The sequence below is a fragment of the Corvus cornix genome, chromosome 1 (genome assembly GCF_000738735.6).
Source record: "Corvus cornix cornix isolate S_Up_H32 chromosome 1, ASM73873v5, whole genome shotgun sequence".
NCBI classification, from domain to species: Eukaryota; Metazoa; Chordata; class Aves; order Passeriformes; family Corvidae; genus Corvus; species Corvus cornix.
The window spans coordinates 51,024,758-51,051,892 of record NC_046332.1 but is presented as its reverse complement, the minus strand read 5'-3'; the positions used below and the strand labels follow the sequence as shown (position 1 = coordinate 51,051,892).

The 27,135-nt window shown below is 39.3% G+C and overlaps 1 protein-coding gene and 1 long non-coding RNA gene across 3 annotated transcripts; one reads left to right on the top strand and one right to left on the bottom strand.

The window, feature by feature from the left end:
• Positions 1–1,058: 1,058 nt before the first annotated feature.
• LOC104689924 lies at positions 1,059–6,949 on the bottom strand. The gene is made up of 4 exons (XR_751889.4): positions 6,677–6,949; positions 3,968–4,021; positions 3,071–3,185; positions 1,059–2,779 (listed from the first exon to the last, which is right to left on the bottom strand). It is a non-coding gene; the product is annotated as an uncharacterized LOC104689924 (long non-coding RNA).
• Positions 6,950–6,959: 10 nt separating this feature from the next.
• SPART (spartin) lies at positions 6,960–26,743 on the top strand. 2 transcript variants are annotated; one of them, XM_039566583.1, is made up of 10 exons: positions 6,960–6,978; positions 7,014–7,048; positions 11,628–12,463; positions 13,602–13,799; positions 14,793–14,897; positions 16,666–16,795; positions 17,574–17,768; positions 18,769–18,927; positions 19,006–19,096; positions 21,826–26,743. In XM_039566583.1, the coding sequence occupies exons 3-10, from the start codon at positions 11,630–11,632 to the stop codon at positions 22,010–22,012; spliced, it is 1,899 nt and encodes a 632-aa protein (XP_039422517.1). In that variant the 5' UTR covers positions 6,960–6,978; positions 7,014–7,048; positions 11,628–11,629; the 3' UTR covers positions 22,013–26,743. The 2 variants fall into 2 exon arrangements, with proteins under 2 accessions (XP_039422517.1, XP_039422520.1); XM_039566586.1 differs by lacking the exon at positions 14,793–14,897.
• The last annotated feature ends 392 nt before the right edge of the window (positions 26,744–27,135 follow it).

Below are 27,135 nucleotides of genomic sequence, written 5' to 3'. Positions count from 1 at the left end.
TCAGGGCTCAGGTCATCCTGCAGAAAGCTGAAAGGACAAGGTGAAGACAGCCAAAACTTTGCTCACAGTGGAGTTTTCTGTGTATGTCTCAGGCTGTGTGAGCCAGTGGGGCCCAAGCTCCCTGTCCTGGGCCTTCCCAGGCTCACTTTCATGTGGGCTGACATGTTAGGGACAGGATGCTTGTGTGTGTAGTAGCCTGGACTAGACAAATAAACATCTTCAGCGAGTAGGGACAAAAAAGGGCTTATGTTCTGAAAGGTGTCTTTGTCCCCTTACAGGGCAAGGAAAGAGGTGGTGAGGTTATACTTGAGGAGATTGGTAAGGCTTGGGATAGATGATAGGAGGACCTTGTTGGACCTTCAGAAAGACTTTGCTAAGTAAGTATTTTGTTCTGTAACAGAAGGGAAGTAATTTTGCGTATCATCCAAACAAGCTTGTAGGCTATGTCATGATACAAAATTCTTAAATAAATGGGGTCTTGAATAAGATAAAGCAAAGCCTGATTTCAGTCTAAACAGGCTAAACATTAGCCTGTTTTAAAAGATGCATGCACATAATCAGATTTTTATCTTTTTAGATAAATGGGTAAGTACTACATTTCATACTCATTATCTGTAGGGTCGAAGTATAAATCTCCAATTTAGACACCTAAATGAAATGGTCAGATTTTCAGATGTGTTAATTATTCAGACATTCTCAGGCAGCACATTTCAGAATAGGACCATGCCACTTAACTGTAACAGAGGAGCCAAATCGTTCAAATAACTATAGCTTTTCTCAAAGCGATGTGAATGCTGCCATCTAGCTATACAGTATCAGCATATCTTTAGTCCAGTTCTGCTAGACACAAACCTTTTCAGTTTCAGTTTGGAATAGAGCAGAATAGAGATACAAAAATTCCAACTGTACTTCTGACAATTTAAACAGTTGACTGCAGCATTCATTATTTAAAAGAAATTATAGTATTATAAAATACTATTTTGACTGCAAACTGAAAGAATAAGAACAACAAGGTTAAAATTATTGCATCTGATGGTGAACAAGCCTTGTGGATGACGTATTTTACAAATGCAGGATTTTATTTTTCAAAGGTATACATGCCTTCAGATAAATGGACTTAATAATAGAGTTAAAACTACACATACATAAGCTGAAGTCTAGATCCACTTTCCAGCTCAAGGTTTATTTACCAAAGTTCAGCATTTCTACAAAACACTTTGTTTAAGAACTATCCTTATTATTATGTTTGGTCCATAAACTCTTTGGAAGTGTTTATGTAGTGTCAGCTGAACCCTCAGTATTCTCATAGTACTGTTTGAGTTCTGCCGTGGGTGTATGGAGGCTCTTTGGGATGAACATCATTGCATGCTCAAGATGTTGATCCACCAAGCATCCCACTGAACACCTCTTTGGATAACCAAAGGATCAGGAGGCAGAAGACACGTGCACAGGACTCTTTCTGATACTGAGAAGGCTATGGGTGGTCTCAGCACCTAGACTTGGGAACTAGAACTAATTTTCACATTTCATTCAGAGCATTATGTACAGAGATGGGCAGAGCCAGGCTGCTGTTTGAGTTTACTCAGTGGATAACTACAATCACTCTGGTTGAGCTCCTGCCCATCAATTTGAGGAGCTTGCATTTCAAAACAAATAGAGATATATGACTCCTTCAATTCTTTTTCCTAGGTGGGGAAAACGGATGTAATTACAGGACAGATACGTCACCTAGTTAAACACACAGTCTCTAAGTACAAAGCTGTTGGGAAACCTATCCATTTCCCACCTGAGGAAAAAAAAATCTACTTCATCTAGCACACACAGAGTGGGACTCCAAATAGATTGTGAAACCGATTCAAAGACAGACATACCTTAAACATAAAAGGAGTGGAAATCTACATAATCAGATATCTTTTATCTAGTATTTCATATATCCATGCCAAACAGGACACAAAACATGGCATATATCCCTGCACAGGACCAGTTAATAGAATTCTCTAGTCTAAAGACTGGCCAATACGAGAGTCATCAAAGAAAGATACAAGAAAACATGTTGTTATTTACAAAATAACAGCCCTCAGACCCATTCCAATTCAAGAAACAGGAGATTGCTCTGAATTTCAGATTGAGAAGAGCTGAGACTAGAAGAAGACGAGCCAGAACTTCCATGGGCAGGGTCGCAGATTGCCTCATCTATATCATTAGGAAAACAGATGTTCTCCCACATCATCTGTAGCAAAATCTTGATGAAATTTATTCTTACATACAGTATACACAAGGCCCTAATTCTGCCAATATAATTTTGGAATAGCACACTGTTTGGGTGTATGTGCTTTTGTACACACACAAACTCACACACACATCCAGCTAATTAGAATTACAGCTTCTTATTAAAAGACAAAGAGATGACATGCAATCAAATTACTAACTCAATTTATCACAAAGGGAAAACCCACTGGGACACCGAAAAACATGGAAAAAGCAACACTTGATTTTACTGGTGCTATACATTAGTTTTCAGTTTGACATATTAGTGCTTAATGGTGGTGTGAGCCACAGAAACCAGAAGATAGAAAAGAAGTTACCTTTCATGTTCCCAGAGAAAATAATTTATGGTGAAGTGCTATCAACATGCAGACCTCTGTTTCTCCTAAACATCAAGAGTATTAAAAAATTTATTTAATTATGGATGAAGTATGAGATGCACTGCTTTCTAAGTTTACATTTTCAATCTTGCATTTTTAATGTTCTGTGTAGCCTTCCACCCCCTTCAAAAAACCTGTAAAACAACAACCAAGAAACCCAGGATAAATTTCATAATTCAGTATTATTTATTAGTTGTATAAAATTTCACTCCTGCACTTACGAGGTGCAAAGTGCCCCTCAATAGTCTCTCTTTTTTGATAGCAGCATGTTTTCCAACTTTGGTGCTGAATGAAATATATTTCAACACCTCTGCTGCTTTCTGCAGTCTGACAATATGTAAAATCATTCTGGAAAACACGTATCTGCTCTCTAATTAAGTATCCACTATTCCAAGTGCCACAAATCCTAATGATGGAATACTCACTTCATCGGCATTTGAATTTATCCTTCCTCTGAACCGAGCATCTCAGTATTGTATCAGCATGTGTGAATAACTTGAGTATTGTGGTGCCCAGCTTTGCTGTGGTCTGTCCTGGCACCTATAAACCATCCAACAGAAGACCTTTGTTACCACTAGTCTTTACAGAGCCAGGTATTTCCCTGGTATTTCCTCTTCTGACCATTTTTGTTAACTTACTTTATGTACTGCTGAATAAACAAACTGAACTCCCAGTCAACTTTAACTGGTCCATCATCTGTCTCTCTAGTTCTCCCACTGCTACCCCCTTAGCAGACCCTCCAAGAGTACTTTGACCCCTTTCCAGAAACGTTTTCCTTAGGCTGGACTTGAGGAACACGTTTGTATTATCTCTGACAGTTGCAACTGTTAAATCTGGGGTCCCATAAGGTGGTCTTGGTTTTCTGTTCTTGCTCTGCAGGTATAACACAAGAATACAGAAGACTGGGGAGACAGCATTTAGTGATTACACACATGCAAATAATTGCTCACAGCAAAAGGCAGGGAAAAACCTTGCACAAGATGGCAGCAGCCTGGCACACGGCCAAATGCAGTGCACAGATGCTGTCTGGACCTCGATCTGTTTCTTTGAATTAGAGCCTCCTCCTTCCCAGGGCTGTACTGGTAACAGCCAGGTTATTCCACCACCCTTTGGGACTGGGCATCCCAGATGGGATCATCTCAGGAAGTAGGTGCCTTTCCAGATGTTTCATACTTGTCTGCTGTAAGTGCATTATCCCTGCTTGTAGCTCAAGGCTGTCAACACTGCACAGAGATGCTGAAGATGTGTTCTTGCACCTTAGCAAAGTGCCAGTTCATTCTGAGGTCAGTGGCTGTCGTAATTTTAAAAAGGTGCAATATTACCTTTGTCAGACAGCTGTTATTGCTATTTCCTCGCTTGGCCTCAGGACAATTTATCTCCAAATGATCATGGAGTTTGAAGTCAGAAAAAAGGTAATAATCACAGTGAGATCATCTATTCATCTACCACAAACGTTTTTACTATTGTTAGGAGCTGTGGAATAATTACATATTCAGTTGTACCCACACAACAGTGATTTATTGTGCTGCCATCAGTGATTTGGGGGCTGCTGACTAAAAGCACTCTGTCTATGCAGCCTGATTCCCTTTGGATGTGTAACCAGGTTACAGTCATACCGGCATTTGGCGTGAGTCAATGAAATTTATTTCCATATGAGTAACTGGTTTGGGAGAATTGTCACATAATTTTTACTCACAGCCACAGTCCCCCAGGTTTGTTAGCATTTACAGATCAGTTTGAGATCCCTCAATGATTTTACTGTTTGTGATGTTTAAATAACTTGGAGATATATATACATGCCTATATACCTTAATACAGATATATTCACAGTTATTGCCTAGCTTGTATAGAACTTTATGTTATTAAACCATAAAAATGAGATATTTGGGGGAAATTATTTTTATGAAAGTGCAGACACAAATTAAGCAAGCTCACAGTGGTTGTTAAGATTGGAATCACTAAAGATATAGCTTACCATAAACAGAATTACCATTTACAAATGATGTTGAAATGACTTGCAGAAAAAACACACAGTTTAAAACTTGCAGATTCAGGTGAGGCAAAAGCAGTTTATTTCTATAGCTGTAGGTGGGAACATGTCACGATAGTGATTCGGCCCTCAGTCTAATTCTGACTTAAAGCAAAAGTACTAGGGTTTCTATAAATTCACAGCAGATATAAGCTGCCCTGTCAGGTGGGGGGTGATACAGCAGAGCAGCACCTGGTGAAAGGAAAGGTTGTCAGGGCACATATGCCCATGGGTTCCTATAACAGCTCAGAGCACAGCCAGGCAGCCTAGGTGCTCACCTGTCCAGCTCATCCCTCCCTCACTTGTGATGCTGCTGTGCCCCTCATCAACTTCTGGACCTCGCAAGGCCTGCTACCACAAAACAATGTTGGCAAAGGTGCCCCCTGCATAGTTAAAAAGAATTAAAAAGTCCTTCTATTGTCCTGCAGCCCTGTGTCAAGAGTGCCACTTTTTGTCATAAAAATGTTTATTTCCTTGTAAACTTTGCCTATATGCACATAGCATAATTCAGTAACATCTAGTTACCCAAGCGCAGCCTACCACTGTTTAGGGCCCTCTCCACAAGTCCAAACCCTCATCTGTCTGCATACTCTTTCATATACAAATATCATCCTCACTGCTGTTTGGAAAGAGGAACCCTCCCTGATTTGTGGTCAGCTTGTCTCTCATCATCGCTGCTGTTCAGAAAGAGGAACTCTCCCTGATTTGTGGACAACTTGTCTCTCTTTCATGTTGCTCTCTGTTTCTTGTCAGCAGGAAAGGACTGAAGAGTGGGCACATGAAAAGTTTGGAACACAGAATTCCTAGATAAATGTTATGCTGGAAACCACAACATGTGACAAATTTCCAGAGATACTTTGGAGCTAAATGAAGCTAAGCGGTAAACCCATCTGCCAAGGGCAGCGCTGGACTGGGCTGCCACTACCTAAAGTCAGTATTTACTGTGAATTTCTTATGGTCTGTGATCCTGAGTGTGTTAAAGGTTGATTCATGGTCAGTACTCACATACAGTACCTAGGAATGCAAGTCAGTGAGCCTTACCAGGGCTGGATCCCAGAAAGTTCTGGAAGAGCTAGCACAGGTAAAGAGTCATGCACCATGGAATGCACCTTTGCTAGATTTAACCTGGCTAGAAATTTTCCATGTGGAAGTCAAGCTGCGGAAGATTTTTAGCAGTGATTATCAAAGTTGCACATCAGTAATATACTGCCAGATTATATCCAGAAATTCGAGCAGCTGTTTCACTGAGAAGTTGGAAGTTTGACTGAGAACATGAGCGTTGATGTTCTACGGCACATGCTGGATGTTTAGTGAAATAATTTTTCTTTGTTTTTCATAGCACCAGTGCACAAATGCAGCTCACCCCTCCTATGGCCCAGAACTTAGGGCAGCAACCAGCTCCAGCTTGCCCAGGCTGGCAAATAAGTCTCACCTGGAGACAGCCACCTTTGGAAATACAACCCTGAACCGTGCAGCCTGCCATTCTGGCACAATTAAAGTGACAGTCAAAATGAAATGTGAAAACATGACATGAAAGGGGAGATTTCAGAATGATAGCTTTTAGCCCTTATTTTTCCATTTTTGGTACTCATGCCAACTCTGTAACTAGAATTTGGGTATATGTGCTTTTGTACACACACGTACACACATATACAGCTAACTAGAGTTACAGCTTTTTATTAAAAGATAAAGACATATATGGATTTAAATTACTAACTCAATTCCTTAAAAATGGCAAAGTCACTTGGCTACTGAAAAACAACAAGAAAAAAATCAGCTTGGTATCACTGGGGCTATAAATTATTTTTCAGTTTGACACATTGGTCCTAGATAGTGGTGTGAGCCACAGAAACTAGAAGACAAAAAAAGAAGTGATCTTCCATGTTCCCAGCAAAATTTATTCATTAATTATTATAGTGAAGTGAAAATCAACATGCAGACGTCTATTTCTCCCAAACATCAAGAGCATTTAAAAAAAAAAGAAAAAATTAAGTATGCATACGGTATGAGACGTGCTGCTTTGTAATTCTGCATTTTCAATCTTCTGTGTAGCCTTCCAACCCTCCCCCCCCCCAAAAAAAAAAAAAACCAAAAAAAAAAAACCCAACTCATAAAAACAAACAAACAAGCAACCCTCCAAAATAAAACGAAACCCCACAAAATCGACGCAGTAACACCAAACCCCAGGCTACATGGTTCAGCGTTATTCATTACCCGAGTAAAGCTCCGCCCCCGACCGCGCAGCCCCGCGCCGGGTGACGCCAGAGCCGCGACCCTTCGGCCCCGCCCGCTGCCGCCGGGCCCGGGCGGGGGCGGTGCAGGCGGGGCTGGGTTGGGCTGGGCTGGGCTCAGCGCGGTGGAGGCACCTTGCTCGGTGAGGCGGCTGCGGAGTCGGGCCCGGTCGGGCTGTCGGGGGCTCCCTACGGAGCCGGGGGGCGCTGGCTGGAGCGGGGCGGGCAGGGGGAGGCCGCGGGAGGCACCGGAGCGGGCCGAGACCGGGCGGCGGCCGTGGGACCCCGCGGGACCCGCGGTGCCGCTGGGGAGCCGGGAGCCCCTGCGGGCAGGTGGTGGGAGGGAGCGGCGGGGAGGGCCGTGGGCAGGGCAGGTTGAAGTAACCCTGATGGTAAATAATGCATTGAACGTCGTGAGAGGTTATTTGTCAGAGTACGTCGAAAAACTGCTCCTTTTATTCTGTTTTCTTGTTCTGTTTTTAAGAGATTCTTGTCAGACAGTTTTGAGTTTCGCGAATCTGGAAGAACGTTGGTAGCGATCAGAAACCGGCAGGCACGCAGCTAATGAAACAGTATTAAATAGCAGTCTTACATAACACTAAATTTTCCATGATGATCGTGGAATCCTTTGGAATGGTAGTACAATGTCTTTGTACTTGGGTGCTGCGAAACACGTCAGTGCTGGGCAGCACAGCTGCGAGATGAAGGGCATTATCTGCCCTACTGGTTTTGCACTTTCCATTTTCGAGAAGTGACAAGTAGGCACCCGGGGCCTAAAAGCTCCGTGGTAAGAGCATGTGATGGAGGTGCAGACCAAGGAGCCAGGAAGGAAGTTCTTTTATTTGGACAGAAGTCATCTTAAAGCAGCAGTAGAGGAGGAAAATAGATATGCTGTCTGGATGATGGGATAGCAGCCCGAGAAGAAGATGTAGGTTGAAATGTCAGATGATGTGTGTTTACGGAAGTATTTGGTAATTTAGAGAGTGAGAATTACTCTCATATCACCAACTCCCTCTGTTGTCTAGTCTGTGATACTATCTAGCCTTATGAACTTTTTTTCTTTGCTTAAAAACTAGGAGTAGGCCATCACTTCATGAAAAATTTAAGGGCTTCTTTAAACAAATTTAAACAAGTTAATTTAAATAAGCTAAAAGCATAAAAAGGTAAATTTATGAGCTAGTACCTGGCTTCTATTAGTTTATATTCTAGATAACATTTAATTCTTTAAATTCTTGAAAGTTACTAATACTTTCCTAATTGCTCTTTTCATACAGAAATAAGGCTTAAACAGTTGTGTCTGCATGGTCCCTCTTAATTGGTGGCTGACAGAAAAACAGTTGACAAATAAGAATAACTCTTGGATTAAGAGTGTTTTAGTTTTGGGGTTTTTTTTTAATTTGTTTTGCATTTTCCTCCCCTACTCTCCTTCAAAAATAGTGAGTTGGAAAGTGTACCCTACCTCTGTCAGTCAGGATGTTTAATCCTCTTAATAAGCCTTAGGCTTCATGTTTACAGTCTAGCAGTGAGATCCACCATTGACCTGTATTTTTGTTAATACACGTTGCTTTTTAATTAAGTGGGCTTTGCTGTTTTAGAGGAAGGATGGGTGAGATGTTAGCTTGCAATATCAAATTAAACTCAAGTTTCATTGATGCACTGTAGCCTCCCTTGGTCAAGTCACTTAAAACCACAGAGTATATCTGGACTGATAAAAGAAAAAGGGCTCAAGTGCTGGATTGATCTGTGATTATCTACAGTGCCCTTTAGCTCTTTTCTTATCTCAGTTTTGGACTGGCTTTCTCTGAGACATGTTCCACTAAATCTTAATTAGCACTAAGTGGTACAGATCTGGGCTGATCTGAACTGGCCATAGGACCAAAGGTTGGCTTGCAGTGCTCTTAATATTCAGTATTACACGTTTTTCCATTCATTACAGCTTTAAAACAGAGGAAATAAGATTCAGCATTGTACTAAAGTAGATTACAGATAAATATTAAAACATGCAGGACACTTAAATACTGCATAAAGATCATACACTGAAAATAATAACTAATGAGGATATTCCGTGGATGTGATCAGATTGCTACTTAAATGTTCTGTTTCAGAGAATATTTATTCTTGTGTTGTGAGGGAACAAATAGATAAGCTTATTTAATACTATCCATTCTTTTGTATTAGTTTTAATGAATTATTAAGAATGAGTGATATTCAGTTCTTTGGGCTGACTTTTAGTTGCACATAGTTAGCTTGAAATCTACTGTAAAGTCCTTCCTCCATTTCCAAGTGCTCTGCCAAACAAATGCATAATTTGGAGGTAGCGATGCTGCACATACACTGAGAACTTGGGATGTTTCAGACAATCAGAGTTGCTGAGACAGCTTTTGTAGGTCTGCTGTGCACTAGTCCTCTGTGGACAGTGATGGTGCTGACATCTCCGTTCTCTTACAGACCTCTTCTGGTATCTATAAAGACTGAGATTTAGCAAGAACAGTGCTGCTGTCAGTATGACAACTATACAGTGAATAGGAAATCAGTGAAATATTAAGTTGAAATGTGCTTAGGATTTTACTTGATGTCTCTTCTTGTTATATGCTAACAATCACTAGCAAATGAATGATTGAAATCTATAAAGTATCTTTGCAATAGCCTCACCCTGAAAAAAACCAAATCAATAAACATGGGGCAAAGGGGACTATTGTACTGCAGGTGTGTTCACACAAATAAATATTCTACTTAAAGCCTTAAGAAAGGACTTTATACGGCATTGGAGATAAAGGCACTAAAAATCTTAAACCTGTAAATTCTGCTCATAAAGAAGAAAACAGTGATGATAAGTGAAACTTGTCTATCCTTCTCAGTCTTCTAAGTATTTTCTGTGTTTTAAGAACCTACAATTCTCAAATCAGAGGTCTTTACTGTTAAACTGGGTTTCACCTTCATACCCTTCTTACAAGGAAAAGTGGATTTTTCAATAATAAATACAAGTGTTGACACACAGTGATGTGGTTTGGCAGTCACCAGGTTTTTTTTTTTGCTGTAAGGATCCAGCTATATTCACAACCTTTTAAGGAGTTCTTTCCAATTGCTTTTACTGTAATTGTTTGCTGTTGTGCTGGTCAGGAGCATACTTTTAACTTCTAAAGGTGACGTCCTTGGTGATTAGTAACTATACACTTACGCCAGTGTTTTTGTTTAGCTTAAAGATGCTGAGCCTCATGGCAACAAGTGACTGCAGTCAATCAGAAAAATCTCCTCCAGCCCAAAATTTGTTTATCTGCTACATGATGGGCAGTGAACCTGGTGGCTTGAGTGGCTGCTGACCCACTCCACTGGGCTGCCTTCTAAAGCCATCCCTGTCATATTCCGAGCTACGTGTCTATTACTGGACTGAAACCACATATCTTGACTTTTACATGAAATTGGATTCTGTAGCATCATAAAAACAGATGCCTTCCAGATTACATGGCACTGCTGTTGTGTGACTGCAGATGCATCAGTCACATAAATGCTGTCTGCATCTTGATTATAAAGAGCGTGGGAGTAGAGCACAGCATTCCATCTTTGCCTCTTTAAAATCTTTTCATGACCTGCATTTCGTAAGTTTCTGTTTTTGTTGGTGTAGAGGAAGATTATTTTCCAGATTATTTTTTTAGGTTGTTGATAGTTAGACTAAAACAAGAAGAGACATTAAGTAAACTTCAATGTAGGTACTATTTCAGGATTTTATTGCAAGTTTGGATTTCATTCTTTTTTCTTTCCCAATAATTATTTTTTCTTTACTGATTTACTTTCTTCTTTTTATCCATTATATTTGTAGAGACTAATCCAATCTCTTAGCCTTTGTTGTATTGCCTTGGTAAGCCAAAACCTCTCAAAGCTGCCACAAAAAAACCCCAAAACAATTCCAAATTCATTGGAATTAATGATTTGTATTTCCTGTGTTTGGCCAAGACCGACAATCTGCATACAGCTAAAACAATGAGTTTACACATTTTAGAATTCAGGCAAACTTACTGGATTCTTTTCTGCTCTTCAGTTGAAATACATGAGGCAGTTTGAGGAATACATTCCAAAACAGACCTAGAAACGGCAATCTTTTGTACATATTGGTCCTTCCAGTTTTTGTCACTGGGGAGCAAGGAGTGTAAAACACCAATTGCCTTTTCTCTCTCTATAAACACTGTAAAGGAAATAAGTAATTCCATGGTTTTATTTTGTAAAGCACAGTTTTAACTGTTCAAAATATTTCAGTTGTGTGTGTTGATGTTAGTTGACCAAGATCTCAAAATCTGTTGAGTGTTTTCTCTTAAATTATTCAAATGGAAATGCACTGTTTGTAAGTTCAGCCTTTATTTAAATAGACAAAATGGTAACTGAATTTTTAATACCTTAGAGATGTTTTTGGAAAAGTTAGATTTTTTACTTGTTTATTCCTCGTTTGCTACTGATCTTGAAGATGGAAAAATTAGTATCAGGCATGTCTATGTTCTTCTGATGTTTGACTTCTAAGAAATAAATATCTGTGATGTAACTAGATTTAATGGTTATAGATTCCTTGCTGTCTTGGAATCATGTCAACTGAATCTGAATGTTATTAGGAGATAGCCACAATTCTGCTAATACATGCAGTAGGGTCATCATTAAGAAGACATTTTATTCTAAGGTAAACATTGTTTGGCTTTCTCTCTGTGTATTCTTATTGATTTTTATTCTAATTTGCAGTAATGGAACAACTGCAGGATCCGGTTATGCAAGAAGATGCAAATATTAAAGCCATTAATGAAGAGTACAGGAAAGCCTTTACTTTCATCAATAAAGGACTGAACACAGATGAACTGGGTCAGAAGGAGGAGGCAAGAAGTTACTATAAGCAGGGGCTTGACCACTTGCTCCGAGGAGTTAGCATTCCATCAGAGGGTCCTGCGTGTGTTGGGTCCCAGTGGGAGTCTGCCAGGCAAATGCAACAGAAGATGAGGGAGACCCTGCAAAATGTTCGTGCTCGACTCGGCAGCCTAGAGCAAGACACCCCACCTGTACAAGCAAGTCCTGCTACGATGGATACCCCTCCTGGGGTGCCCAAGTTATACCCGTCCATTCCTTCCAAAGAAAAGCCAGAAAGACCCCCTGCCCCTACTTCTCTGTTTGTACCAAGTCAGCCACCTGCAGCAGATGGAAGTATTGGAGCTGTGAGTCAGGGGCAAATTCCAGCTGTGAGTCCATCATCTGCAAAACCTCTTTGCCTGCCAAACGAAGCACCTCCTGCCTATACGCCTCAAGCTACCAATGGCCACTTCACTGTGTCTTATGGCACAGACTCTGGGGAGTTCTCTTCTGTGGGTGAGGACTACTACAACAACAAGTGTACTCAGCCACCTCCCCTGGAAAACCTGGGAGTAGATGCAGATGAGCTGATCTTGATTCCCCAAGGAGTACAGATATTTTTTGTGACTCCTGATGGGCAGGTTAGTGCTCCTTCATATCCTGGATATCTGCGCATCGTGAAATTCTTGGATACAGATAGTGAAGCTGCTCAGAATCGTCCACCGGCATTTCTGCAGGTAACAGGAAAATACTTTTCTCCTTTAATTAAAATTTCAAGAACTGTCATAAAACTCTAACAGGCAATCCCCTTAGGTTCTTGCTCTTCTGAGCCTAAATATCCATGTGATAATATGAAGGATGTTACAGGTGTTGCAGACATGGTTTTCTTCAAGTACACAATTCTACAACTTTCTGTGAAAAGCACCTCTGTGTCTTCCCAAGATTTTCAAGTGCTGACTGTTCTGGTGAATTCCAGTATATAAAGGAGTTGACTTAACATATCTTTCCATTTCATGAAATTGACTTCTTTCCTCACATAGAGAAGACCTGTTGATTCACCTATTATAACAAATCAGTATAAAATGGAGTTGGATGCTACCTGCTTCATTCTCAATTAATGATAAAGTATTGCAGTTATGACAATTGATAATTTGAAATTTGAGGGTCCTTGTTAATCCACACTCAGAACTACAAATAAAAAAGATGGGGGTTTTTTTCAGTCCTTACTTGCTTCATGTGGGCACGTTCTGTAATAAACATGGTGTTTCTGGTTTGGATTCTGACTTTGGATCTCAGTGTTACTGCTAAGATTGGCTGGTTTGGGGTCTACTGGTTCAGCTCCACTCGTGTTAGCAGTCTTCAGCAGTAGGCCAGTGACAGCCACACACTTCTGTTTTTCCTGTCATATAAACCTGTCCTGAGATCTCCAGGGTGGTACAGGCGCTGTGAATCCTGACTTGTTTGGCAGTTCTTTTCATGTGGGCCTCAAGATGAGACCTCAGTTAAGAGGGTACCAGCCTGAATTATAGTCCTGTAAAAATTAGTATTTTCTCTATATTAGACTGTCAGAACTAATCAAGAGTGATAGTTCCAGAAACACATGGGTTGTGTTTTTTGGGGATTGTTTTTCTTTTTTATTTTGTTCAAGGTGGTCTAAGGCTTTTTGTTTTTCATCATAGAATCATTTTGGGTTTTACAAACAGAAGGGACCGTAAAGATTATTTAATTCCAACCCCGCTGCCATCAGCAGGGAGCCTTTCACTAGAAGGTTCCACTAGAAACTTTATGGAAAATCAAGTTTATGGGGCTTATCAGTATGCTCTGCTCATCTTTCTTTTTAAAAGTATCCTTTGATTCTTTCCTTGTCTTTCCTAGGTTTGTGACTGGCTGTATCCTCTAATGTGTAACCAGTCTCCTGTTCTGTGCTGCAGTACTGGGGTCTACATGTTCCCTGACACAATGTCCCAGATACCAGGGTCCTACGTGGGAGTTGTGCTCTCTTCAGAACTTCCAGCAGCTGACAGAGAGCTGTTTGAGGATCTCTTGAAACAGATGTCTGACCTACGAGTCCAGGTAAATTTCTGACCTGTCTGTTATAAGCCAATAAGGAAAAGTGTAAATCATCAATATATTCTCACATTTACATTTAGTTGTGTACAATGACAAATTTTTGTCTTGGTTGGCAAGCTTGTCAGTGAGAAATAGATAAAGTAGCCAAGATTAAGCAGCTTTGTAATGAAACTGTAGGTCTTATGAGTTGAGATAACAGAAATTTTAAAATACTAAATTGTAAGCACAGAGTGAAATTTGGGACAATTATTTATATTTTCTCTATTTTTCCGAAAGAGAACAGGACCCAAAGTGAAATTATGTGTTCAGGAGAAAGCATGCTTTTCCTCGTGTGTGCATGCACACAACTCTCTGTGTAGTTTTGATGATACCATTCTTGGAATATCGTCCCCAAACATGTTTAGAGTTCAAAAATGTTAAGCCACCTCAGAGAAGATCTGAGAAAACAGTATGTACCTCAAAAATCTTCCAGTGAGATCTCAAAATAGATAAATCTGGTGCCTTACTGCAGTAAATTATTGACAGGAAGAGAAAATAGCAAATAACTCCCCATAGTCTAACAAATGTGCAGTAAAATTCAGTGACTTGAAGCAAAGTGGGCAATATTACTGTAAGAGCACTGGAGCATCATTTCAGGAAGACTGGTAATCACTATTTAAAAGATCATAGCGTGATTAAATCTTTTCATGAAAGAATTTTGTTGAATTGCCAAAATGTGAAAGCAGCGATGATGAAGGACCGGTTTGGAGCATCCTGCAAGGGCAGAGTTCTGTTACGGTATAACTTCCAGTGAGTTCAGCAGGGAATTTCACTAGCACTGGAGGTCACAGATTTTTACTTAAAAGGGGAAAGTACTACAGAATCACGTGATATTGACTCCCTGGATAAAATTCTGTCATTTTCCTGCGTAGAAGTAGTTCAAACTTGATATCTCATTGGTTCCTTATTTTTCTAAAACTTGTGTTTTTGTTACTGTTCCCTAACACAATGTCACAGGTGCCAGGATCCCATGAGAGAGTAGGGTTACCTTCAGAGCTCCCAGCAACTGAGAGAGCACATTTTGGAGATAAATTTAAACAGAGGTCTGGCCACAAAGTCCAGGTAAATGCCAGGACATTCCAAAATTCTCTAGTGTAAAAAAAAAAAAAAAACAAACTTGTCACAGAAATGCATGTTAAAACTGCTGATTTGATTGACAGCAGCTGTGTATGCTGTGTCCGGTGATTATTTTTTTGTTGGGTGGCTTTTTTGTTTTGTTGTTGTTTGGTTTCTTGTCAAACACCAAGTAAGTTACTGCAGCCTGCCACATGTTTCAAATCAGCATATTTCTGAAGTTTTAAAAACTGTGATATAGCACAAGTATTCCAAAGCCTAGTCTGAGGGCCATTTAATGTGTCTGTTTTACACAGTACTCATGAGGATCTAATTGACAACTATATTTAGTATGATTGTAGTACTGACTCACCTGTCTTTAATTAGAGAATCCAGTTTTGCTCCTTAGTATAGATCTTAGAAGTCTTGTTGACTGGTTTTCTATATAATGACCCAACCTGTGGTGTAACTAAATTACATCTGGAACATAGTTTGGGTCTTTTAATAGGTTTTTTGTTAGTTTTTTACTTATAGCTGTTTATTGAGGTAATTTCTCCTGCCCGGTTCCCAGAGTGTTTTGGTCTCAAGCTGAAGACATTTCTTGAATACCAGATTTCACCTTGTCAAGCAGTAATTGATGTAGTACATGTCAGTGATATATTGTTAACCTTCTGGGTAGCAACCTCCTAAGTTTTAATCTATTCTTTTCTGTTAATGTTGGTTTTACTACAACGTTCAGCTATGTGCAATACCCTGCTTCTATATCCAGTAAATATTTCAAGGCAATTTAAGAATTCCATTGTAATAGCAAGTACTATTCTATATTGTGTATTCTGTTCTGCCTATGGGTTTATCTATAAATGCTTTCATTTAGACTCTTCTAGATTAAACAAAAATGTTTTTTCTTTCTGTCATTAACTAGCACTGTTTTCAATCTTTGAAATGTTTGGGGGTTTTATTTACTTTTACATTGGAAAAGTTCTCTTAACAAAAACTTAAATCTGTTACATTTTTTTCAGCTTTGTGTAATTAAAGTTTAGTTATACATTGTCTGTGAACTGCATGTAGTGATGTTACACTTTTTAGAAGTGCTAAGCGGCCTGTAGTGGTGGTGGTTGTTATGTTTGAATGATTAACATCTACTCCAAAACTGTAGAGTTTGACATGAAGTCACACAGAACCTGTCCACCCAGCTTTAAAAGGGATCAGTATCATGCACAGTTTGATGTTTTTCTTGGCTGTGCCAGTCTGAAAAAGCAGCAACAGTACACAGCATGAATAATCTCGTTTATTTTTGAATTTGGGAGGAAAGGATGAGGAACAAAACAACCAGAACAGCTGCATTCCTTTAGTGCAGCTGGATTCTCTAACCAAAGACTGCAGTTCTCATGCTGAATAACAAGAGAGTTGGCTTCTGTCTGAGAAGATAAAAATGAGAGATGGACAAGTCTCTTATCTGTTTTGCTAGTGAACTTGTAGTGGAAATTTTCCCTGCTTAGCTATTTGGCCATATGGGTGCATTAGCAAGCAAATCTTTTCATTGTGGCTGGATGAAAAAAGCATACAAAAAAGCTGACCTCTCTGGTAAGCTTTTTTTGGATGTGTAGCATTTCTGTGAAAAAGTAATTGAGTGTTAAATTTAACTTGAGTTTCTGTACACTTACCCAAGGCATGCACAACTTTAGTATTATTTGGTAATGGATGTGTGTGATCTAAACCAGAAACCTTGATGATATGCTGCAAAGTAGATGATCAGATGTTTGCTTTCACTTGTTAGCCTTCAGAAGCCTCTAGTGATGCAGTTCACTTGCCTCAGACTGTACATATCCAGCCACAACCTGAAGGAGCAGAAGATCAGAAAGAGTTACCAGAATGGAGTGAGAAAGTTGCCCATGGAATCTTGTCAGGTACAGTTGTAGTAAGGGGACTGTGTTGAACAGAAACCAATGTGAGTGACATTTAAACAGTATTTCCACCTAAATGCATGTGTGCTGATAGAAGCTGAATGGTCAAAAGTAGTTGTTCACTAGTTCCAATATTGATAATCTAACTGATGTCTTGATGAACTTTATAAAAACCATGCAGAATATAAATCCATGGCCAACAGTTTGTTCATTGCAAATGAGTTTGGCTCCTCATTTGACTCTGTTAGAGTATCACCTGCTGTGACTCAAACCACTGTGACAGAACAATTTTATCTCTGTATGAACACATATTACAGCAGTTGTCTGTTGTGATTTCTGCAGATAAACGTGAGTTTTTTCCTCTGAGAACCTTTGGAACATACTAATGACCACCAGCTGATTGTAATAAGTATGAATCTGCAAGAAGGGCTACAGGGTTGGGTTGTGTGTTTTCATGAGTGTTCATAGCATTGAGATATGCAGTGCTATCACTTCTAATTCAGCTGGTGCTTGCATACCTGTTAAAAAACTGAGTAACTGTACTAGGCTGACATTTGGATGTGGGCTGGCTGGATTAAACTGAAATAAAATTAATTTAAAAAGTGGTGGTGTAGGTGCAGAAATTACTGCAGGACTTCTACGCCAGCCCATTCAGGGGAGAATATAATTGCAGACTGTAATCAGGAATGTTTCTAAGCATTCCTGTGTTGCAGAGGCAGAGGAGGGATAGCTGAAGGAATCACAGTCTGTAAAATTGTACATACTAATTTTTGCCTTGAAGGTGCATCTTGGCTAAGCTGGGGTCTAATGAAAGGAGCAGAATACACTGGTAAAGCTATTCACAAAGGAGCTTCTAAACTGCGAGAGCACATTCAACCAGAAGAAAAGCCTGTGGAAGTCAACCCAACTGTAGCAAAGGGACTTCATGTAGCAAAACAGGCTACTGGAGGAGCTGTGAAAGTCAGCCAGTTCTTAGGTAAAAAATTTCCATCTCACAGAATATTTTTGCCTTAAATAATAAAAACTTCATAAAACGCAAGCTGGTTTCTCTAGCCGGTAAACTAGAGGAGGTACTGACCTGATAAAATCCAGAGATCAGTAGTTTGTGTGTAGTTACCTCCTGCAAGAGATATGCTTTAGGACTAGTACATATTAGTTGGCCTTGAGATATCCTTTTCTTTCCTAAAAGAATAGTCTGTACAGTCTTAAGTTTGACATGCTTTTGAAAGTTTTAGACAGTTAATTCAAAATGGTGTCTTTTTTTTTAAAGTCGATAACCACGTATTTTAAAAGCTCTGCTCTCACTGGTTACTAACATACGGTACCACGAGAGGATGTGTGTGTGCATATTTTTAAACACACAAACCTGAAACAAGTCTATTGGACTATGTATAAATATCAAGATGGAAATGGCCTGGTGTTCAGAGGTGCCTGGTATTCAGAGGTGCCTGGCAACCCTAACAGCTCTCAGTAACTTCATTTTGTTACTTATTTGCATATAATATATATATTTACTGTCTGGTGACTCATCCAAGTTTAAAAGTAAATTGTGCTGATGTTACAAAACTACTTTGAAGATCTGGAATGCTTGTAAGAAAGACTTCTATGGAAGACAAGTCAGGAAAGCAGCAGCTTGTTCGGTATCTGCAAGTTGGAGATAATAAAGCAGTGGAAACAGTTTCTTGAACTTTGACTGTGAGATGTGTATATATTTCTTTTAAGGCACTTTTTAGCCACAAGGCCAACCTTACTTGTTTCTTAGGATTTGGAGCTGTGTAAAACCTGAAAAATACGGTTGCTCTGTATCAGTTGGGCACTTACATTTGGATTAAAGTCAGTCTTACAAATAAGCATATTTAAATAACAGCACCACTCATGTCTTCAGTGAATCTTCCTTTTAATTATGAGTAAAGATCTTTAAAGAAGGGTGTTCTATGTTCTTACTAAATAATTTGCATACTCTTGTTTTATGGTAGTTGAAGGGGTGTGTTCTATAGCGAGCTGTGTCGGAAAGGAGCTGGCTCCACATGTGAAGAAGCATGGCAGCAAATTAGTTCCAGAATCCCTTAAGAAAGATAAAGATGGAAAATCTACTTTTGATGGTGCTCTGGTTGTAGCAGCAAGTGGAGTTCAAGGTAGTAAAAATTCCTTACACTTTTTAAAATTGTGTATTTTTAATGGTATCAACTCCAATAAGCTGATTGTTTCTACAGGGTTTTCGACAGTGTGGCAAGGTTTAGAAAGTGCAGCGAAGTGCATTGCTAAAAGTGTTTCAACTGAGACTGTAAAAACGGTCAAATACAAGTAAGTTATGTTTTTATTGTTTTCATCTTCTACAGCACACTGTTGTTGTGTCTGAATACTGGCAGAAAAAAAGCTTATGAAAGTGTAGGGAATCTAACTGAAATACCTGCTTTGCTGTAGTTATGTAATGTGGCATGTGATAAGGTGGTAACTGCACAGTAATGAGCATCTCCTGTATGCAAAAATCTGAAACAACTTAATGATTGTAGGAAGTATTTTTCTAGTTCTTTGTAGAAGTATTGCAGCTTCAGGCTGTGTTACAAGTAATGCTCAGATCTATGTCTTTGCTCTGTGGTATAATACCATTATGAAAAAAATTACTGGTTTAAGCCTCTCAACTCTAATCCTGAATTTATGCAAACTTAGCTAAATTTATGAAAAATGAAAGAACCTCATCTGTCAGCAGGTTTGGCTAAAGTGAGGAGATACAAAAAAAGAAAATTTTGTAAGGAAATCTAAGGCGTATATAGCAATAATAGAATAGCCTCAACTTGCAAAATACAAATGTTCTTAGAAAAAGATAGTGGGGGAAGAGGACAGTAACATTTGGGATTAAGATTATGTTACTAAAATGATGGAAAGATGAAAGCTGTATGCATGTACTGGAAGATGCTATGGAGAATAAAGGAATATATTGAAATAACTGTGAAACATGAAATGCACCCCTCACAAAAAGGGCAGTAGATTTAATAGAATGTGAAGAGTAAGCAAAAGCAAGCAGTTTAAATGGAATTGGTGATAAGTCTAGCAAAAGAGATATTAAAAGGATTGCTGAAAGTGCATACAGGCTACAAGCCAATGGTAACGAGATAAGCATTAGCATACAGTATTAAGCAGATTGGCATTCAGGGTTGTGTTGTGATGCATTTCAAATAGGAGGCCAAATAGCAAAGTTCCAGTCAGTTATGGTTTATTGCTGATGTTTGTTTGCAGTAGGAATGTCAGGAGGAATTATACTGGTACTCATTTCACATAAATTCACATTAATGTTTTTGTTTTAGATACAAAGATAGGAAATACAGAGATCAGCAGACAACAGTCACTAAGAGTGAAAAACATTAAGTAACTACCTGTTGCAGCTAACTGCAGTATGATTGAAAATATTTTATATGTAATCTTTAAAATCCATCCTTATAATTATATTAAAATTCTACATAATCTCCCTCTTGCAAGCTGTTTTTTATTTCAGTGACAAAGATTTCTGCCACTCAAAATACCAGTGAATGAGCTAAATGCCACTTAATGGAAACAAAGCTAAAGGAGCACCATCAGTGTCTCTAAATTAAAAAAAAAAAAAAAAAGGCTAAAATTTAGCTGCAGTACCTTTGTGGATGGAATTTTAAAGAGATGCTCATCATATGCATGTTGATTGGAATTGGGGGAAAATGTAGCTTCAGAAGTAATATTTCTGCCAAAGTCCCATGCTACTACCTTTTTTAAAAACTGTTTAAATAAATACAGTGTATATATCTGCACAGTATTAAAAAAAAGAAGAGTTAAAATTATGCAATTCAGACAGGCAGACTAAAAAATTAGTTATCAGACATTAAGAAGTTGTTAGTCTTACAGCATTGGATAAGCTACAGTCTTATTTTAAAAGAAGTTACTTACTTTACTGATACTGTTCTGGCTTATGATGTTCCTGAGGTGAAAATAATCGAATTGACAAACTAATCGGACAAATACTTCTGCTGTGAGATTAATTCTGTGACCTACAAATCTGATGATGATGATTCAAGGCTGTTGCTCGATCAGAGAATTAAAAGCAAAACAAAAAGCCCACAAATTCTTTTTATTCAGTTTCATCGTTAGTTCCAGCCACATGCTCTGGCTGCCGTACTGATATATTACAGATTTTTGGATTCTTTGATATTCTTTGCTTCTCTCTAGCCATATCTTGAGGTCCTCAAAGAACCTCTGGTTGTAACAAGCACAGGGAAAATGTAACTCTGATGCTACCGAGAATACTTCCCTTTGGCCTGGTTTCTCTGATACAGTGCTCCCTGGGGAAATGTCTGGCTACCCAGAACAGCTTTCACTGTACTCTTGTCCTCCTTCACTGTGCTCTCTGTGCACAATTGAGTCATTAGTATGAGACTGCCAACTTGCCCACTAAAGCATAAAGAAGTTGGACTCACAGCCCACAGGAGAGACCAAAGGTTTTTATCTCTTCATAATTTTCATTGTGTCCTCAAGATAGTTTTGCTTAGCCTTTTGGGGTTTTGTATAATGCAGCACTCCAGGTGGGAGTCTCGTAAGAGAAGGAAGAGCAGAGGGGCAGAATCCCCTCCTTGCCCTGCTGGCCATGCTGCTTTGGATGCAGCCCAGGATAGTTTGCTTTCTATACAGAGAGTATAGGAATTTTACCTAAGAAGTTAGGTGAAAAAGAATCTTTGGTTATTGCACAAAACTTCTCTCCCCTCCCTTCTTGTCATTCTATAGATAAGTTTTCTACTCTTCAAAATTAGAGGGGGGAAAAGGGAGAAAGACTGAAACAGTTCTTGAAGAAAAAGAGTAGAGGCATATTGGTATTTTCAAAGAGCAATTGATCTGATGGAGGAGCAGCCTTTACTCAAATGGCTTCATAAATTCTAATTTTATTCTTCAGACATTTGGGCACTGTGCTTATTATTTGTTCTTGGTAATGCCTGAATTTCTGCTTTCAAAAAATTCCAGTGAAGATTAAAATAGTAAGTATACAAACCTACAAAACTGCTCTCTTTCTTTAGGTATGGAGAGGATGCTGGCCATGCTACAGACAACGCTATGAATTCTGCAATCAATGTTGGTGTGACAGCATTTAACATTGAACATATTGGTATCAAATCTGTTGTAAAGAGAACTGCAAAGGAAACCGGCCATGCTGTGCTAGATGAATATAAAGTATTGGATAATGAGAAGAAGGGTAAAAAATGAAAGCAATTAAATATTTCTCAAAGCCTTACATTAGAGATGAAACATCCTATTTAGAAGTAACTACATTGCTCATCTGAGATTGAACACAGGTCACACTGTACTTTTCCAGCAACTGTTACTTAATATGACAGGAAAATGTAAAAGTAGGAAGAGCATTTGTAGGAGGAAAAATGAAAGTTGTCAACTCCTTGTTCTGTACTGAACAAGGGCTTTAAACAACTGGATCAGGGCTTTAGGCAACTGGAAGGATATGAGTTTGCAGTTCATATACTTGCCTCTTTAAGCACTTTTTCAGAATAATATATGAAATAATAGATTAATATGAAATACTATTGTGAATATTTTTGTAACACTTTATAAAGAAGGTGGTAATACAGAAAGAGTAGGATTACTAATTCTGGAACAAGTAAAATTACCAGTTTTGGTTTTATAACTATCCTTAAGAGTTATTTTTACTAATCCAGCCTTGTCTTATTTAATATGCACTACTAAAGTAAGCATTACGTTTCATTGTTTTGTAGAGAATTTCTCTTTTCACCTACAAAACAGCTGTCCTTCTCCAAAGTTTATGTTAGGAGAAATGAAAGATGAACCTCAGGTAACTAGGCAGTCATTCCCTTTCAGACTTTTTTTTCTCATTCAGCGTATAAGTAAACCAAAGATACCAAGCATTTCTTCTAATAGAGAGTACTTACAGGTCTAGAAAAATTAATTTTCCAGTTGACTCCATAAGGAATATACAAAGATTCTTTGAAATTCAGGTTTTTATGTAGAGAGGATAAGTATGGTTTTGCCTAATTATTTTTTCTGTGAAAATATTCTATAGAGAGCACTAGGAAATTCTATGCATTCTGTACTTTTCAGGCAATCCACAAAAAATTCAGATTATATATCATGGCCTCCTAATGGAAGACTCCTAATGTTTGAACAAATAGTTCTAATGGTCATCATTTTTATTCCATTAAATTCATAGTTGCACAAGGGTGTGAAGTCTTTAAAAAGACTATGAAGACAAACCCTTTTCATGCAGAGTTACGTAGAATAGACACTACTGTGTAGATTTGTCATCTGTTTGTAGCACAGTGTAAAATAACTCAGTATGCCGAATCCTTGAGATGCTTTGACACTGCTACTTATTTAACACTTCACTATTGAGTTTTAGAGTTGCTGCACATTCTAATATTGTCTGGACCTGCAACAGACAGAATAACAACAATTTACAGTTTATCTCCATTTCATGTAAATGGAGAAAATAACTAAAAATTATTGTTGGCAAGTGATACTTGGTAGAAGATTGAAAAACTACAGTAACAAATACAGTCTGTCAGGATGGTAATAGGTGCATATTTTGTGGTAGCTACTGCAGGTGTATGCTTAGGGTGAGACATGTGAAAGAAAGGATCTAACCACTTGAAGTGTAACTTTGATTTATGAAAATAAAGATAAAATTGGCTAATCTATGCTTGACGTTGTTATGATACTCAGCTACTATATGGATCCATAAGTGGAAAAACTAGGACTTCTTCAGAAGTACTAAAGTAGCAGTATTGGCGTTTATCTATAGTATAAACAAGCTCATCAACTAGAGCTTAAAATATTTCAAACTAAAAAGTTCCATCCAAAGTACACTGCAACAGTTTCTGTTACTATAGTCTGCCACTTGCCAGCTTGTGTAACCAGTTAAAGACTGATGAAGACCTGACACCAGCAAAAGCATTTCTGTTGCTATGAAGTGTATTTACAAGAGGGTTATATAGGTATTTGTATCTTCTTTCTCCCTCCCATTTTGAGGTTTTGCATATAGCTCATACCCTTTAGTTTTGTCTGTAACCTGTCAAAACAAAAAGTTGTATTAAAACAACAGTTCAGATCAAGGTGTTACAGTCTTCAAGAGACCAAGTTGGAACACACTGAGGAAACAAACACTTAAATGTATCAAGCAAGTAGTGGTGTCCTGCTCAACCTGCTGTTGTTCTCTTCATGTGTATCCAGTATTTCAAAATGGATGAAAACTATTTTTTTAATGATGCATACCCCATTTTACAGTTTGTAATGTGATAAATGCATGATCTTCCCTTCTGCATTGTTTTTTCATTTTCACAGCTGGGAGTATGATGCTGTTGAACTTACCTTGCTTCACCTGCCACTTCCTGGGCTCAGGGTAGCAACTCCATAGGCTTCTCCCCCCTGCCTCTACCATATACAACAACTTTCTCACATTTACTGCTTTATCTCAGCTCTCTCTTTTATATATTAAAGCTCCCCAAACCTCCTGTCTTAGGCTGGCTTTCTGTTCACAGCTTGGTTTTGTTTCTTTGAACACTGAACATCTTTTGATATATGGCAGTCCTAGAAGTCTTACTAAGCTGTGTAGTGCATGAACTACTACCTGATTTCCTAAGGCCTTCCTATTTCCAAATTTATTCAAAGTCTTCTCTGCTACAGTATTGGTCTCAAATCTTGTCTTGAGATGGTTACTTTTAATGATCTCTAAGCTACTGCCATCTCTGGCATTTTCATCATTGTGTAGATAAAACCCGCTGTTCTTATTTCAAGTCTAAACCCCTGTATTTGAATGGATTCCTCTAGATTCCAAGGGTATTTTTGTTGGTTTGTTTAATGCTGGTTTAAAACCAACTTGGAATAGTCTATTTTTAACATTCCCTGACTAAATCTCTCATCCTTTAAAAAGAACTGGTAAACCTACCTTGTACTACAAAAAACATGCTGACCAGCTTACCACACAATGGTGTGGGTTGGAAGGGACCCCCAGGTGTGTAATCCACCTCCTGCTCAAAACAGGTCCAGCCTGGAGCACAGTACTCTGATCCAATTGTGCTCTTGTGATTATCTCCAGCAATGGAGACTTCACAGCCCCTCTGGGCAACGTTTGCCCAGCTTGACTCTGGTCAATATTTCCCCCCTACTTGTCAGGTACAGCTGCATGCTAGCCACAAAAGGAGCCTGGAGGTCTAGCTGCAACCGGACTGGTCCTTGGCGGCACACACACAAAGGGAGGACTCAGGAGGGGATGAGCTCCTCACCCGAGGGAGCTACTCCTGGCCTGGATGGAGGGTGTGCAGGCAGAGGCAAAGAAGTAGAGAGAGGGTTCCACGCAAAAGGTTTATTGAGGTGAAGGGATGGGGACGAAGACAGGAGGATCTGAACGTGTCCAGGGATTTTATAGTGGGGGTAGAAAAGGCGGGGATAAGGGATGCAGCCAATGGGATACTGGGCAGGAGGCGGGGTTGAGAGCAAGGGAACCAATGGGATTAAGACAAAGGAGGGACTTGGGGAAGGAACCAATGGGGTGTTGAGTATAACAGAACTATCTAGACCTTACACATATTAATTTGAGGAAAATGAATATTAACAAACTTATACATAGAACAGGGAGGGGAAAACATGAACCAACCATACAAAACTATGCAGATCACAGAACTGGGGGCTTATAGGTTCTCACCCTAACCTCGGAGTGAGACATTGAACTTCGGTGCATGACCACTGCATTGTGGGCTCGGTTGTATTTTCAGAGGTCAGGGTGGCTGCAGCCATCTGCACTGCCACACATGCTAAGCCAAACATGTTTATATGCACTCAGGTGCATATAAATGCACCATATATACGCACTCTATTGCATATCCTTCCATCATGCACACTGCAGGAAACCTTGGCTTCTCAATCTTATTTACACTTTCATATTACATAGCTGATAACAGCACTAAGCTCTCCTTATGCCTTCTCTTCTCCAGCCTGAACAAAAGCAAGTTGCTGACCTAATGCAGCCCTTGGGACTTGTTTGGGAGTTGAAAGCTAAGCACTTCAAGCTTGTGCTCAATGGAGTGGAAGAACCACCTCCCTCAGGCTCCTGGCCATGCCCTTGCTATGGCAGCCCAGGGGCCCTTCAGCCTTGTTTGTTGCAAGCTGTTGCTGGCTCATGGCAGCTTCTTCACCAGGGAGCCTGTGTCATCTACAACATTGCATTCTAGACACTGCTCCAGCTGTATTGATCCATGGACTTTACCCATGACAGATATTAGGCTTTGCACTTATTTTTTGTTGAATTTCATTAGGCTTCTCCAGGCCATACACCCAGCAGTGAATGGTCACCCTTTCCTCTTGCACACGAACTGCTCCTCTCAGCTCATCTGCATCATCAAATTTGCTGAGCGAGTGCTCAGTCTTCCAGGCTGTCAGTCAGGAATTAAGGGTACTGGCTCAGGTATTGAGCCCAGAGTCAAGCAGCCATACTGCTGATCACCACACTTCAAGCCAATTTTCCAGCAACCATATGACCCAGTTAACCAATCTAGAACTCACCAATTTGGCTATAAAAGTACTGTGGCAGACTATATCAAGGTCCTTGGTAAAGTCAAAATATTCAACATGCACAAGTTTCCCCTTGCCCACACAGCCTTCATCATACCTTAGTTACTGGTGCTACAGAAATAATTTCTTTGTAAAAATTAATTTATGCCTTCAGCAACTGGTCTACCTTGCTTTTAAGTAACTAGCTGTTTAATGCCTTCACATAATCTGAAGTTACATGTTTAAGTATAAAAATCTGTTTTCAAAACACATTGTGTTGTGACCAAGTTTCCTAACTGTTCTTACTAAAATTTTTGATCTCAAAAAAACCCCATTAAAAGCCTTAAAACAATGATAATGCCTTTAGTGGTGTCCATATATCTAATTTTAACCGATTTATTTGGAATAAAGAAATAAAGGAAAGTTGTCATGCGTTGTTTTATGTTACTGCTGTGATTGTTAAAAATATTGATGAAGTTTTACATACTCACACAAGACATCAGTCCACAAGATACTTTTGCTTTTCTCCCACTCCAGTTCCCAAACCATCAGGTGAAGCACTCAGTTAGCCCTGCTGCACTGTGCTCCACCCAACCTGTGTGGTCTGGGCTCATCCTGATGTCCACAGTGACCTGGCTCCTGAGAGCTTACCTGGTTAAGACACCTAGTAATCCCTGGGTGAGGGTGGGACCTGAAAGTATCCTGGAGAGGAGGTCAAATAAAAGTCCCCTGGGGCAGAGAGTACAGTGTGGGCTGGGATACAGCCCTCAATTCCCATGTGTCCTCTGTTCTCAGGCTTCCTTGTGATTCCAGGG

What these genes read in the sequence shown, in the direction of transcription:
- SPART (XM_039566583.1), top strand. Translation starts at nt 11,630, where the DNA reads ATGGAACAACTGCAGGATCCGGTTATGCAAGAAGATGCAAATATTAAA. An exon ending in GGTCTGGCCACAAAGTCCAG is followed by an intron (nt 14,898 to 16,665) that starts GTAAATGCCAGG and finishes TTCACTTGTTAG; the next exon opens with CCTTCAGAAGCCTCTAGTGA. An exon ending in GAAAGTCAGCCAGTTCTTAG is followed by an intron (nt 17,769 to 18,768) that starts GTAAAAAATTTC and finishes GTTTTATGGTAG; the next exon opens with TTGAAGGGGTGTGTTCTATA.